The sequence below is a fragment of the Talpa occidentalis genome, unplaced genomic scaffold, assembly GCF_014898055.3.
Source record: "Talpa occidentalis isolate TD23 unplaced genomic scaffold, MPIMG_talOcc4v2.1 talOcc4.13, whole genome shotgun sequence".
NCBI lineage: Eukaryota > Metazoa > Chordata > Mammalia > Eulipotyphla > Talpidae > Talpa > Talpa occidentalis.
Genome location: NW_023601322.1, coordinates 18693282 through 18710065, shown reverse-complemented (window position 1 = coordinate 18710065; position 16784 = coordinate 18693282). Strand labels below are relative to the sequence as shown.

Below are 16784 nucleotides of genomic sequence, written 5' to 3'. Positions count from 1 at the left end.
TCACTAGCTACCTGCTCCCCAGCTGCAGCAACAGCGGGTGGGGTGGGGGGGAAAGGAGGTGACAGGACCCTCACTCTAGACATTGTCCAATGTCCCCTGGGGGAACACTCATCATAGTTGAGAGCCACTGCTTTACGGAGGCTGGATTTTAATCTGCTGCAAATGAAAGTCATTTAATGATTTTAAGCATAGGGTGCAATATGATCAGATCTGCTTTTCAATGGATGCAGCAGTGTGGAGCTCAAGCATGGGGGTGCAAGGAGGGGGTCAAAAAGATCAGGCCAACCAATGGCACAGTTTGGGTCAAAGAACACATGGACCAGGTGGTAGGGGTAGAGACAGGTTGTGAAGGCAAGTAACAATGGCAGAATTCCACACAACTCCTGAGCCCACGTAGGACAGTTGAGAGGAAGGAAGAAATGATCCAGAATTACTTGCAGGTTTCTACCTTGGCAATTCAGTTGGCTGTGATGATGAGGGCTACAACCTAGGATAGAGATTTAAAAGAAAGAGCAAGTTTAAAAATGAGTTCAGTTTTAAACAGACTAAACGTCTGAGATAAATGTGGGATATCCAGACAATGAGGTTAGTAGCCAACTCTTTTATAGTAGCGGTCAAGAGCTATGCCCTCTATAAATGGTGACTCATTTAGTCTTCGCTACATTACAGATGGGAAAACTATTGCATAGAGAAGTTAAGTAACTTCTCCAGGACCCCACAGCTAGTAAGTTTTGGAGTTGGGATCTCAAACATTTTGCACACTACAGATCACCAGACTGATCACTGCAATGTGCTGCCTGCCTCAGGAAAGACAAGAAAGAGTGAATTGTAAATGTAGGTTTGGGTGGTTTTCGGCATAAAAGTGTGGAGAAAATGAAGGCACAGGCATAAATGCAAATTCCCAGGGATGAGCAAGAAGAGAAGAAAACAATGTAGGCTGAATATGAGAGGAAAATATCTGTTAAGACAAAGGTGAAGGAGGAGTCAGAGGAAGGAGCAGACAAAGGGACTCAAGAGGCAATGATGATAAGTGTACAGGGCAGGAAATAAGCAAGATATCATTGTAACCCTAAAAATCCCTTGCTTATAATAATCTACTCTCTGTAAATGTTCATAATTGAATGAATAACCGTACACTCCCAACCAATGATCACACCAAATATCCATGTATACAGCACAAAGACTTAATTGTGGAGCAAAACCCAGATCATATGTATTTGTGACTTCACTAGAATACCAAGATTTTGTGAAGACATATATTTATTAAATATGAAACAATCACTTAGATGCCATATGGAATCATTCCTTATAGCTATGTTCACTAAGAAGGTTTTTAAAGGCTTTAGTCACATCCTACTTTCACAGCAATGAAGCATGTTACTCTGCTTTGCATTCTGTTGAAGGTCATATGAAATATTGGCTCCTCTAAGTTTTACAACAGACAGATACAAAATTGTGTAGTATTCCTAAAAGAGGGTTGTGAAAACTGATTACTTCTCTCTTGAAGGAATTACTACAGCATCTGGTGAATCTCAAATTGTACTGCTATCATAACTCTTCTGTGTTGAAACAATTTTTGTTATGCATTCCTTATCATTCCTTACAATTCTATATCCTAGATACATTTAGCAGAAAATGAGTTCCCCAAGATGCAAAAAAATTGGCCCCCATTTCCAACTTGAGACAACTGTTTTCTAAGGGAATACATCTTGATTTCCAAGCCCAAACGCAAAGTGCTTTCCAAATTTTAATGTACATATACAAGTCATTTGGGGATCTTGTTGAAATGAAGATTCTGATTTGGCAAGTCTGTAGCTACGCCAACATGCTGCATTTCTACAAGCTTCCTCCTGCGTGATATGGATGCTGTGGTCAACACTGGATACTCAACTGTGATCCCTGGACCAGAAGTACTGGCAGCACATGGGAACATGTTAGAACTCTAAGTCCCTTAGTATGACAAATGGAACATAACAATTATCAATTGTTGAAACTGACAACTCTAGAAACTTACCTTAAACTCATTCATTCATTTTCTTTTTTGTTACTGAACATTAAGACCTTTTCTATTCCTCCCATCATCATAAACTGGCTCTTACAGCTAAGCCTTTCCACAAGTAGATCTCTGCTGCTTCTTTCAGCCTTCTCCCCTACACTCTCTACACATGTCAGCTGAAAGGGACTGGCAATTTCCTAAATATGCTCTCTCTCAACACACCTCCTTATTTCATCTTGGTTTGCTATAGTTGTAGCTTTTCCCCGTCAGGCCAGGCTCTAAAGCTATTTCCCTGCAATCATCTTACCTAATTTCTCAATGGCATGGGACTCACCACTTCTTAAGCTAATCACTCACCCCCATAACAGGAATTTTCATACTGAACAAGCCAAGTGTCCAAATATGAGTTGAGGAATATTAATCTTATAATGAAATCTTCATAAAATTATTAGAAAACTTCATGCATTCAAAGAAAACTCTACACATACAAAAAGCAGCACAACATCATTTAATAAGTCTTACTGAAATAAAGCAAGGGGACAAAGGTTAATTTTTAGAAACTGAAAGTTATTCAGAATTTCTGGAAGACTCTGAGGTTTAAGAAGATGCTACGTTTACTTTAAGTCACTAAGTTACTGTCAGGTCAAAGTCAATCACATAGACAATCTCTCAAATACAAACTGAAAAAACGATCCAATGTATTGTATTAAGACCAAAATGAGTCCATGGAAAATATTCTCTGCTATATTCTGCACATAAATAGACAGCCAAAGTTCATTCTGAGTGATTGTTAACAATAAGCCTAGGTCAATAAACACCTCTCACCAACAGACAGAAAGTGAGGTCAAAGTTAAAAGTGAATTGGTATTGGGATCACCACCAATGACCGAAACACAAAATTTAATCATCAGAATTACACTCCTCTGGAGCAAGAACTACAGGAAAACAATTTGAACTTCACTGACTTTTTGAACAAATGTTCTACTTGAGAGCTGTTAGGACCATATTAAGCATCCGACCTGAAGACCACTTATGTTAAAATTCCCTGCAAATGATATTCATTCGTCTTTGGTTAACTAGCTTTCCTACCCCTGAAAATCATGTCTTTAGCAAAGGGTGTCCAACATCTGTGGGCAGGCAGAACAATGGCTGCAAAAATGTCTACATCCTAATCCCTGAGTTATGAATATGTTACCTGACATGGCATAAAGGACGTTGCAGTTGTGATTAAGGACCTAAAGATGGGGAGATTATCCTGGTATTGAGATAGGATCAAGGCAGAAGAGGAGGCTGGAATGCTGAAATGTAAGGAAGACTTAACAACCTCCTGTTGTTGGCTTTGAAAATGGAGGAAGGGCCCATGAGCCAAGGAAACAGCAGTTTCTAGCAGCTACAAAGAAACAGATCTTCCTCTAGAGTCTCCAGAAAGGAACACAGCTGAGTTGATGTGTTGATTTTAACCTAGCGAGACCACACTGAACTTCTTTGTATAATATGCTTGTGTTAATATATTAGACTACTAATTTGTGATAATTTATGTCAGCAACAGGAAACTAATATAATGGTAAAAAGCTATGAAAAGAACTCTCTAAAACACACACAGATAACTCCTTAAGGGTGTAGGTGATGCTCTATAAAAAGCTCAGCAAATGTGTTAAGATTACTTTGCAATTACTAAGAAATACACATGCTCTTCTATAAAAAGCTAACACATAAAGCATAAAACCAAATTTTATAAAAAGAGTGAAAGTAAATCCAATTAACTTTAACCAAAAAGTTAGGTAAGAAAACAAAGCAAATGGGGCCTCCCTGGTGGTGCAAGGGGTTAAGCACAGCACTATGAAGCTATCCGCAGCCTCTGCAGCACAAGTTCGATCCCCGGCCAGCCAGGGAACTACCTATATGGCACAGCAGAACTCTCCTGTCTCCCCGCTGCTCCCCTCAGCAGTGTATTTCAGTTAGTCTGCCAATTCTGCTCCCTACTCTGTCTCTGGTGAACCCTCTCACCACCACCCCCTCCCCCTGCCCCCACACCTCTGGCCTGCACTCCAGTTCTTGTATGTATAAATAAATAAATCTTTAAAGGAAAAAAAAAAAAAGAAAACAAAGCAAAGCAAACTGAGGTATTTCTAATCAAACAAGAAGGTGATAAAAATTTAGTAGGAAATGTTGATACTTCTCACAGATAACACTAAGAAAGGGGGCCGAGCCATCAGAGTATCATTTTCGATACATCAGCCAGAAGGAAATGATCAGCATTTCTTTTAAAGCTCATAGTTACCTGATGATCCTCTGGGCAGCGTACTGATGGAGGGAACGAAACTGTGCTGACATATTTGCTAACGCTGCCAAGCAATTTGTGTGAAGATACTTGTCCTGTCAGAAAACAGCAAGTTCAAAACATTATCAAGTGTTCTCAGCATTTTAAACAAGGTTAACTAGAAAGAAATGTAAATTCAATAGTCACTGAGTTTAGAAAGTTCAGGTCCACAATCCCTTTTCTCTAATTCCAAAATCCATAAGGCACTGAATTCAGTTTCTTCACTGCTCATTTGGAAGCAACATCTTGCACAAAAGGTTATGAGGCTGTATAGGGTCTTCATTCCCCCCCACCCTGGTGAATAATGAAATATTCTGCTGTGGTAGTATTAGTACTCCAGAATATGATGGCTCCATGCAACATGCAGGCAATGTAAGTGTTTTCTTAAAATTAATCCCCTACCTTTTCCCCAACCAAGACATATTCAACTCCTAGAGTTTCAGATAAAAGGTTGTGGGCATGGATCTACATCAGCCCAAAGTAGGAAATAAATGAAACAGTTTGTAAGCCTGACCATTTCTCTTAATTGTGAATTCCGTGTAGCTTCCCCATTAACAAGATCTGAAATTAACTCCTTAGTTAAAGCCAATACAATCCAGTACAAATTTTCCTTTTAATTCTCTTACTTCTATTTCTCTTTACCATCTGAATTTATATTTTCTTCTGCTTGCATCTTCTTCCTTTGTTGTTGCTGCTTTTAAAAGGCAAATCAGTTTAGCAGTGGAACAAAGACATACATTATCTAAATGTGCTCCACTGCTTCCTTTCTATTTCACGTACAATCTAGTAAACATTAAGGAAACAGACGCGATACACATTATCTTAGGATCATGTGATACAGTGATTATATGCTCATCTGTGTTTTTCCACCGTATTTCATGAGAATTTTAGCACTCTATTGAAATTGGTTTAAATTACAACTGACCCTTGAACAACAGGGATTTGAACAGCATGGGTTCACTTACATGAGGACTTTCTTATAAACAGGGGACATAAACTTACAGTAACAATAAATACAGTCCAGTACTATAAACATGTATCTTCTTCTATAGGGTTTTCTTAATATTTTCTCTACCTTACTTTAAGTTACATATATATATGATATATATGTATATGTGTATATATATATTACATACAAAATAGGTGTTAGTGGACTCTTTATGTTATCAGGAAGGCTTCCAGTCAACAGCAGGCTATTAGTTAAGTTCTGGGAGTCAAAAGTTCTGTGTGGCTTCCCAACACCTGGGGAGTTCAGGCCTATAAGCCCTGCGTTGTTCAAGGGTCAACTGTGCAGTCTTAATAGAACTGTATGCAAAAGGTAGAAAGACAGCTATGGAATACTTACTCTTGTCCTCGTCATGTTGTATTGGATGGTTCTTATTACCACCAGTATGAGGAGACTCCCCAGTGAAATTTCAGTTAAAACCCGTTCTGAATACCAAGTAATATTTTTTAATATCTGTAATGGGAATGAAACTTTAAGTAAATATAATTGCTTTAATATCCACATTTGTGGTCTAAGCCATGGCACTGCTCAAAGGTAATTTCAAAGTGCATAAGTGAAGTGTGAGACGTTTAGTGAAGACAGCAAAAGCATGCTGAGCCCTTTACTTGTTCCCCTTTTGCCTTAAACATAAGAACAGATCCAGAAAACGTAGTTGGATGTCATTAGTAGACAACTAGGAGATATATTTAAAAGAGGCCTGAGGGCCTCGCTGGTGGCACAGCAGATTGAGCACAGCACTGCGAAGCTGTCCTCAGCCTCTGCAGCGCAGGTTCAATTCCCCGCTGGCCAGGGAGATACCCACATGACTCAGCAGACTTCTCATATCTCGCCCGCTGCTTCCCTCAGCAGTGTATTTCAGTAGATCTGCCTATACTGCTCCCCACTCTGTCTCTGGTGAATTCTCTCACCCTCCCGTGCCTCTGACCTGTACTCCAGTTCTTGTATAAATAAATAAATCTTTAAAAAAAAAAAAAAAAAAGAGGCCTGAACATTGTATAATACTGACAGAAAGAACAATCAGAACTGAGCAGTTTCAAGGTGAAAAAAAGAAGTGAGGAGTCTCTTGAGTAGTAGAGTTGTCCCAAGAGATCACAGAAAACTTCCACACTTGTATTTGGAAAGGGCCAACTACACAGGTGAACCAGAATCTTTCAGAGAGAAGCACATGCCCTGCTTGGTGTGGGTTACTGACCAGGAAAGGGCCTAATGGAGTTTTAGAGCTTTATGTTTATGCTAGAAATATTCAACATAAATTGATCTTGAGCCTCCCTGGTGGCGCAAGGGGTTAAGCACCACACTATGAAGCAGTTTGCAGTCTCTGCAGCATGAGTTCGATCCCCGGCCGGCCAGGGAGCAACCCACATGGCAAAGCAGATCTCTCCTACCTCGCCCGCTGCTCCCCTCAGCAGTGTATTGCAGTCAGTCTGCCTGTTCTGTTCCCCACTCTGTCTCTGGTGAGTCCTCTCACCGCCCCCCACCCCCCTGTATCTCTGGCCTGTACCCCAGCTCTTGTATGCATAAATAAATAAATCTTTAAAAAAAAAAAGTTGATCTGGGGAATAATAACACCAGACTCTAAATTTGTTGAAACATGTAAGCTGTATCTTTAAAACTGGTACACTTTCTATTTTGTTCTTCAGGCTAATGTTTAAAAAGAAAATTGTATCTTTTTTTTATTCATTATAAAGAAAGATAAATTCTATTTTAAAAACTAAGTAAATCAGAACAAATATTTTTCTCTCTCTGGTGGAACTTTATTACATACAAAAATTCAAGAAATTTATAAGTTTTATGCTCCTCTAATGTGGTCAAGATTCCATAAATCTTAGTTGGAACTATGGCCACACTGTATAAAAGGCAAAAGAAGTTTTTAGTGGTATGTTAAAGAATAGCAAAGATGACATGAAAGTCCACTGACGACAAGAAGAAAAGAACAACATGCTTATACCTGATAAAGAGCAAAATCTACGGCCTTCCATTAGCCTCCCAAAGCAAGGAGAATGGAACAGTCCTCTCTGTGAAACTGACTAAGACAAATGAAAATCCTATAGAGTACGATGCCCAGAGAGATAGACTGCATAGCACAAGTTACATTAAGTAACTCCTACCCACACAGAAAAGTTCCAATCAACTTTTTAGTGCCTCCCTCCTAAATGTGAACTGATAAGCAAAGATTACCAGACATTTGAGGAAAGACTCAAATGTGGACTAAGACATCAAAGCAGAAATTGAAACCAAAAAATATATACTATAATACATTTAGATGGAATTCTCAGTTCTGTTAAAGTACTGGGATTTGAGTTAGTGATCTGTACATGAACCAGGGCAAAGAGGAGCTACAGAAAAATTTAAACATGTATAAGAAAGTAAATGTGGGCCTCCCCTGGTGGTGCAGCAGTTGAGCACTGGGCTGCGAAGATGCCTGCAGCCTCTGCAGCGCCAGTTCAATCCCCGGCTGCCGGTGAGGGTCCCACATGGCGCGTAGACCTCTCCTGCAGCAACCACTGCTCCCCTCAGCAGTGTATTTCTTTGTCAGTCTGCCTGTTCTGTTCCCCACTCTGGTTCTGGTGAATTCTCTCACCCTCCCATGCTTCTGGCTGTACCCAGTGCTTGTATAAATAAATAAATCAATCTCTAGGGAAAAAAAAGAAGAAGAAAGGAAATGTAATGATCACATACTAACTCGCAGAACTAAAAATGATAGTAACATAATCATAAAAGTTGAGTTAACCAAAAATGATAGTAAGGTGGGCGGAGGGAAAGGTCTGTGTGATAAGGGGACTAGGAAGTCAGAGAAACATGTATGATATACAGGAAGGAGAACTATGATTATCTTTCATTTTAGAAAGGTAATAGCTAATATCTAAATCTGACCAATCAAGACATAACAATATAAGCATGTTATTTAGAAACATGGGCAGAGCTTAAAACATTTCTTTTTATGGAGTGGAAATTGGAAACATGGTAGACATGGAGACTGCTATTTTTCATTAAAAACCTAAGTACTTCTAGGTAACTTTTAAAACTATATAACCATATTATGAAGACAAAGAAAATGCCAAAGAGGAGGATAAAACCAGTTTGGAATGGAACTCACAACAGGACTAAAATTGAAACTGAATTATGTTACACTGCTTTAAAAAAAAAAGAAAAAAGAAAAACGGGGCCTCCCTGGTGGCACAAGGGGTAAAGCACCGCACTATGAAACAATCCGCAGCCTCCGCAGCACGAGTTCAATCTCCGGCCAGCCAGAGAGCAACCCACATGGCGCACCAGACCTCTCCTGACTCGCCCGCTGCTCCCCTCAGCAGTGTACTTTGGTGAATTTGCCTCTTCTGTTCCCCACTCTGTCTCTGGTGAATCCTCTCACCCCCTGCCCACATCTCTGGCCTGTACCCCAGTTCTTATATGCATAAATAAATAAATCTTTACAAAAAAAAAACAACTACTCATTTCTGTCTTCTTTTCTTTGTTCCCTATTCTTTTATTCATTCTGTATAGAAGAAACAAACCTGCTTGACAATTTCTGCCAAAGTGAAAACAAAATGGAGAAGAATTTCCAACAAACAAGGCTACTAGTCATTGGTCATTAGGAAAAAAGCACCACTTCATAAATCTGAAGAAAGATACCATCTCTAAGTCAGGTCCTTAAAGAAACATCTACCTTAAAGAAACATCTATCAGAAAGAAAAGAAAGAAGACAAACTAAGGTTGTAGTAGATCTTATGGAGGGACAATCTAGTCTCTAACTCTGTAACTCCAACCAAAGTAATGGCAGCTTACCACTTCATGAATGGATCTATTGAAGCCATCATCTTCTGTAAGGATCAACAATATTATAAGGGCCATATATACGTGGTGTGAATTTCTTTCTTCGACATGATACAGAATCTCAAGAATTGGCAAAACCTAGGGAATAAAATAGTTAATTTATTATTTTAATGACTTAACTATAAGACCAAATGTTTTCAACCTTTATACTTTTATTATGTACCCTTTGCTTTAGTTTTGTGTTTATATTTTTCATTAGAGAAAATAACACACAAACCAGCTTCTTGCTAAAGTACTTCCCAGTGTATAGCAAGATACCAGAAGGGAAAATTGTCACCCCCAAGAAGGTCAGCCTAAAAAGGCTGCTGCCACAGTGGGTTGAATTTGCAGAGAACATTTAGGCTCACGTCAACACGATCTTCAGTCTAACAGGAACCTGCGCATGATAAGGTATTCTCAGAAGCACTGCTTTGTGTGAAATATTACCTCCTTAATTGCAAAGATTGGAGAATAAAAGAACTCACAACAACCAAAATCAGACCAGCGTAGTAAATTTCCTACCAATGACATATTTTCTGATCATAGCTTCAATAAATAGTTATTATAGAAGAAAGGTAAAAGGATAGATAAAGATACCAGTTAAGTCATCAAAGTAATCAATGCAGGAAAATTAAACACAGGAAACAACAAACCCCACCCCATGAAATTCAAAACAAAAGCTTCTAACTCTTCACTGGTGTATGTCTATACAGACATATGCTCTCCACATCATCATATATACCAACATCCTTACCATGGAACTTTCTAGAACTTTCATTCATGGACTTTTTACTTATTGCATCATTGACATAGCATGGTCAGAACTGTCTCTGTACTCATAACAACCCATCAGTAAAAACAAGCCTTTTTATAAGATTTTACCTACGCAGTTGCACCTAATTTTGAGGTTTATGTCAATGTTTTCCACATTAACTGGTATACAGACAGGTTCTTTCATGTTTTTTGTCCTTTGTATCATTTTGACATAGACTATGTTCTTCAAATGAATTCTAACATTCCATGTTTACCCAGAAATTTATCTTTAACACTGAAAAAAATGACTGCTAAATACTTGGTGAATCCTGCCACCGACCTGTAAAATCTGATCCAAACAGGACGCCCCTGTTGTAAACAGCAAGCTGCCATTTCAGGGATGGTTATGCTTTTGTTAATGCATTAATAGCCCATAATTATATATAAATATTATGTATTTCAAATACAATCCTAGCAGCTTGCTGAGGTAGCTTATTTTTCCACTCATAGAAATACTGATATTATAGTAGAATAAGTAGTTGTCTACAGGAGTTACTGTCTATGAGCAAAAACTTGGAACCAATTTCACTCCCATGCTGAAGGATAATGTACATTTAAGTGATGCCTGGCAAAGGTGCCTTAAAATAACCACAACAGTCTAGGAATTGCATGCAGGCGGTCCTAAAGTCTAAGACTATTGGAAGGATGGGACATCTTGGAAAGTGAGTTGAAAACCACTCTTCCTTTAAACCATTCCCATTGGGAATATGCTAAAATTGTGACAAGCTACACAAAAGCAGTGGGCAGGCACTTAGGAGCTAGAAGAAACCACCAAGGTATATAATTCTTGAAAATGGTGGAAGGTGTTTCCTGGAGCACTTGAGCAGAGCAGCTAAATTACAGGCAGTGGATGACTATTAGAAACCAAAGAACAGAGATGGTTGTTACATTATCTTCTGCTCTGTGATACCATCTAGGTGAGTTGTCTTCTACATTACAAAACGCATACCTTTGCATGTAGCTGGGGGCACTTTCCCATCATTCTCTTAGAGAGCCCGCTTTGTGGCAACTAGTTAAACATACTTACCCTCCTAGGAAAAGAAAGTCTTAAAAATACTATAAAACACAAAAGCATGGAATGTTTAGTAGGATACTTACAAGATTTTCCATATCTGTGCGAGCCAACATGTATGTTCTAATGTTACTATTCTGATGGAGCAACGTATACAGGAGGAGAGTTGCCTGATCAGAGGTCTGCTGTTGGCAAAGAGCTGTGTACAAACTGTTAAAGTTAATCTGGAAAGCATGTGGAATTGATGAGGGGAAAGGACTGTTATCTGGAATATGAAAATATGAAAATATTATATTAGTATTGTCTGGACTATGCCTTATACAAATAATAAAAGCTCTCCTAAAATATACAACTCACTTCCCATTAGTTTTGCACAAGTCACTATACTTCATATTCAAATTTTCAATTTGTATTTTAAATTTTACTTTAAAAAAACTAAGCAATATAAGACAGTGATTATAGTTGATAACACTATACTATATAACTGAAATATGTTAAGAGAAAAGGACTGAAATATTCTCCCCCTCAAAAGAAACCAAACTCGGACAATTTCTACGCACTATCTAAATCACAGTTTTCCCATAATTATAAATTTATATGCAAATACCACTTAACTCTGTCATTTTGAAAAGCTAAATACCCCTGCAAAAAATCATATATTAAAAAAGAAAGAAACTAAGTCACACAGTTTGACTTTATTATTCTTTTTCGTTGTTTTGGAGAGAAAGTGTTATTAGAATCCAGCCTTGCTCATCACATCTATATTAGCTATGGCTGCTTTCATGCGACAACAGCACAGTTACGACATGGTGACAGAGACGACATGACCTTCAGTGATCTGCTCCCATATAGAAAACATTTGTTGTATTCTAATCTGATATTAAGTTCTGTAAAACTCTAATTGGAATACATATTTTAAATGAAAAATTTCAAACAACCTATCATTTTAGTTTTCCTGGTTAATTCCTTTCCCCAAGAGGTAGATTCGAATTAATCACAAAGTGGTTTGATTATCTCTGAAAGAAATATAAATTTTAAATGGATATACGGGTCTCCCTGGTGGCCTGGGGTTAAGTCTCAGTGCTATCACCTGTAGGGCCTGAATTTGATCCTCAGCCAGGAATCCAGTGACCCACATGGCACAACAGATCTCGCCTGTCTCGCCCACTGATCCTCTAAGTAGTGGATTTCAGTAAATCTGGCTGTCCTGCTCCCCACTCTACCTCTGGTAAATTATCTTATCCCCTGTAACTCTGGCCTATAGCCCAGCTCTTCTACGCAAAAAAGAAAAAAAAAATTAATAATAATAAATATATGGTTATGAAGACCCAGAGATCTCATCTTTGACCTTCCTGAGAAAATATACAAAAAGTTTAAGCTTTTTCTCTTCTTTAATTGATATGGAAATCAACAAATTAACATCAATAGTCATTGCCACAGTGATAAGACAATAAACATTATAGGGTAAACAATGCCCTCTTTCACTAGAAAGCACATTCAAAGAGAAAAAGCCACAGACCTTGTGTATTCTTAAAGGACATGAGGGCCTGCCTATAGGGATTTGGTGCATCTGCAGCATCTGTCAGGTTGGCCAGTACCAGCAGGAGCAGGACACTCTGGTTGGCCAGAGGAGAAGAAAGTTCTGGAGTAGCAGTTGATTTGCTGCCCACGCCACCCAGTGTGAAGACAGTCCAGAGTCCAGCTTGAGGAAAAAAACACATAATTAAGATTGCTGGGAATAGTAAAATGAACACATTTGTGTACAAGAGTCTGTATTTTTCATATTTAAAATTTTTTAATAATTTCAATAATAATTTCATTATTTAAAAATTATATTACCTAAGAATATAAAAATTATTAGAAGTGCTTATTCCCATAATTCCACCTCCACTTTCCATAAATAACCACTATTAAGTGGTATAGTAAATTTTGGGCTGAGATTCTTTTTTTTTTTTTAAGTGTATCTTTTGGGGAAAAAGTACATCTTGGGCCTCTCTGGTGGCACAAGGGGTTAAGCCCCACACTATGAAGCAATCTGTAGCCTCTGCACCATGAGTTTGATCCCTGGATGGCCAGGGAGAAACCCACATGGCAAGCAGAGCTCTCCTGTCTCACCTACTGCTCCCCTCAGCAGGGTATTTCAGTCAATCTGCCTGTTCTGTTCCCCACTCTGTCTCTGGTGGATCCTCTCACCAGCTCTTATATGCATAAATAAATAAATCTTTAAAAAAAAATAAGAAAAAGCACATCTTGATTACTTGAAGGGTAATCACTAACATGTTCACAACACTGGTTAGATTACAGGTCATGGTAATAAGCTTAATCTTAGTACATGATTATTAATTTTCTATTACAATGGGTAGATGTCACTTTTCCAAAAACATCTTTATTAAGAAAATTAAGTATCTGCCTAAAAAAATTAAAAAATAGTTATCAAAAAAACCTAATCCATTTCATTTCTCCTAAGCTTTCACAGGTAAATACTTTTTATTTCTTCTTTATATATAGTTCAATGTGAACGTTTGTTCATTTCTAATATTTTACATTTTTACACTACACAGAATATCAAACTACTTCATGGATATCCTATTAATACACCCTTTTGTGGTCCTGCAAATCTCAAACTTTTTCTATGATTCACTACAATGAACTTCGCTATTGAATTTACTATGAACTTTACTATTAGAATGAACTTTACTATTAAGAAGCTGTTATTTGGAAGGAGTGTTGCTCAAATTTCAGAGGTTCCTAGAGGAGTGTATAGGAATCTCAGGCTCAGAACAGGTGGCATAAACTTTCATGTAAGTGCAAGCAAAGTTAAGGTCCAGCAAGAGAAATCAATAAGAAAGATAAGATGATTAAGACAGGAATATTTCTGTTAAGTAAAATGTTCCCTCCTTTTAATTAGGAATAAAGATATTTGGATTAAAATTATCAATAACTGATAATTAGATATCATAAATTTTAATTTATTCAAAACAATGTTCATGATATAGTTGAGAAATTTGAGACATTTGATAAGAAAATCAAAATTACATAAGAAAGTACAACCTGGAGCCAAGTATTAATTATTTGCTTTGGGATTACTTTGCTGTTTATTGTAAAATTTAAAAAATTTCCATTCATTTCCTTCTACTTAAGAGTATACCCTGTTATCCTCTACCCCTATATCCACCACTGCTGTATTTCAGGATTGCAAGAAAGAAAAACACAATTAGAAAGTTCCATCTGCAACACAAATAATCACAGATGCCTTCCAAGGTAAAATACAAGTGCTTTTATTGGATTTTCTTCATAGCTATGCATCTTCATTACTAGGAGAAATAAAGGTTGACCTCTTGGACATATTTCAAAACATATTTCTGATTCTCTTTCAGCACAACTTCACTCTCCTTTTTGTTTCCTGCTTCAAACTTTCCCAAGAGGGCTAAGAAACTGCTTATAATGTCAGACAAACTAACATTTTATTAGGAAGCTCCCCCACCCTGTCACCATTGCACACACAGCACCCCCTTCCTTTCTCTGGCAAATACTACTGCTATGTTGTCTTTCCTTATAGGGAGAAATGAGGCAGCCTGCCATTGCCTACATTGTAGTTTAAATTGGCCCATAAATACTGGACCAAAATTCTTCCAAAGTTCATTTCTTTTTGCTGATCCAAACCTCTGATCTATGACCCAAGAATCGTAGTGGAATTGCATTTTCCTGTTGGCAAAAGGAAATTTCTCTCCACCAGAAAAATAAGGGAAAGTTACAGTATATTCCCTTCTGCTCCAAGAACCAAATTAAGGATGATGTCCAAAAAATTTTAATTGCATCCCTCAGGTCTTTCAAATAAACTCAGATAAAACACATGTAACTAAAACATACTGAAATGAACTAAATGAATAAATCTGGTGTTGATTCAATTTTTTAAAGTACTGACTCATGATTATTTATCCTTAAAAAAATGTGAAGAAGATAAAAAGTATGATAAATGAAACATGAATAGAAATAATCACCATCAAGGAAAAAAAAAAGAACTCTCATTTTAGGAAATGCTGAACTCAAAAATAAGTATTACTTTCTAAGATTTAACAAAATTAGGTTAAATTACTGCTTTTTCATATTGCTAAACATGCTACCTGACAAACTATAATTTCTTATATCTAACCAATATATTATAAAACACTAACTGTTCAATCACAATTATACAAAAATAAATAATATTACACACGTTATCCAGTTATAAAATTCTGTTAGAAGTATCATTCATGTATTTTGCAATATTGTAACAAAGCAGAAATGAAAGAATTAAGGCAAAAGCAGGTCAGCTATTAGAAACAAGTATTTTAATGAATGTATATTTCAATCGAACACATATTTCATAGCCAATAAATATACAATGAGTGCCTATTAGAGTCAGATCTTATGCCAGGTTCCAAAATCCTACAGGAAAGAAAAAAAATCACACCCTGCCTTTGAGGAAGGGCAGATGAGCATTCAAACAGTTACAAGCCAAATTTAATTGCTATAATGATCCAAAAAGTATATCTACCTTTTAAAATACTCATACATTTCTACATAAGTGCAGTTAAGATAACAGTAACGGAAGACAGCTTCACAAATAAAGATACTGAACATGCATCACAGGGCAAATATTGTGGCAGTCAACTACCTGATCCCAATGCCATGTTCCCTTTCTTCCTTTTTATTGATAAAGTACCCTGGGATTTCTGGGCAGGACTGTTTCCCAGGTTTTGTTGCAGCCAACTGTGGCCATATGACTAAATGCCAGCCAATGGGATATGACTGGGAGTAAAAGAAGCAAGTTGTCAGTCATTGCTTGAAAAGGAAGCTATTTTCTTTTCAAAGTCTCATCCTTTCCATGGACTAGGACTAAGGTTCAACATTAGGGAATCTGATTCAAGTTTGTGCTTGAGGACAGTGTCGAAAAGAAAAGCAAATCAAGGTCAGAGGAACTTTGATTTCTGGATGCCATTAGGAAGCAAAGCTGCCTACAGCCCTGGACCAGCTTATAATGGTATGTGAGAGAAATGTAAACCTTCTATCTACCTTAAAGTCACTGGTATCTGATCTCTATTAAACGTCGAACCAATATATATGCTACCTATGGTAAGTCAGTATTAAAAAGCCCAGAATATTACTGTTTGATTACAGGCTTTTTTATAAATAATAATTTTTAAAAATTATTTGCCCATCACAATTTTTAAAAACAGTTCACTGTAATTATTGATTCATCTGCTCTTATAAAAAAATAATACAGAAGGACCCTGTGTATCTTTCATCCAATTTTCTCCCATAAGAGCATCTTGCAAAACTGTAGTACTACATCACAACCAGGCTACTGACATTGGTACAGTCAAAATATAGAACAATTCTATCACCAAAATATTTGCACAGAAAACATTATTTATCTAATGATCACTTAACTTCTTTGAAGTTAATTTCTTTTAAGAGTCCTAACCAACCTATCTGCCAACTACAGAGGAAACTCACTGTGCTTAAGTATATACTGTGTGCTTATATACATCTAATTAGTCATTAAGAGCCTGCTACGGATTGGGCAAAGTCTGAGATACCAGATTAGACGCTGATGAATGCAAAGACAATGATGGCCTCCATGGCATTTACAGTGTAAAGGAGAAACGAGCACAAAACAGAGATGAGCAAATAAATAGCTATAAAAGGGGGGAAAACCTAAATGCCATATTGATCCTTGAAGGAAAAAGAGTTCAGAAACTTATCAATGAAAAGAACTGACCATTCATTTATAGATTTTTTTACAATTCAACCAAAGATATTATTTGACTTTCTCCCTTTTTAA

The 16784-nt window shown here is 37.3% G+C and overlaps 1 protein-coding gene across 1 annotated transcript in view; it reads right to left on the bottom strand.

The window, feature by feature from the left end:
• DYM (dymeclin) overlaps positions 1 to 16784 on the bottom strand; it is a 309395-nt gene that overhangs the window by 193009 nt on the left and 99602 nt on the right. Inside the window, exons 8-12 of the mRNA XM_054694056.1 lie at positions 12477 to 12659; positions 11044 to 11222; positions 9106 to 9231; positions 5662 to 5775; positions 4278 to 4372 (exon numbers count right to left, since the gene is read on the bottom strand). Of these exons, the coding sequence (XP_054550031.1) occupies positions 4278 to 4372; positions 5662 to 5775; positions 9106 to 9231; positions 11044 to 11222; positions 12477 to 12659 (697 nt within the window). The remainder of the gene's footprint in view (positions 1 to 4277; positions 4373 to 5661; positions 5776 to 9105; positions 9232 to 11043; positions 11223 to 12476; positions 12660 to 16784) is intronic.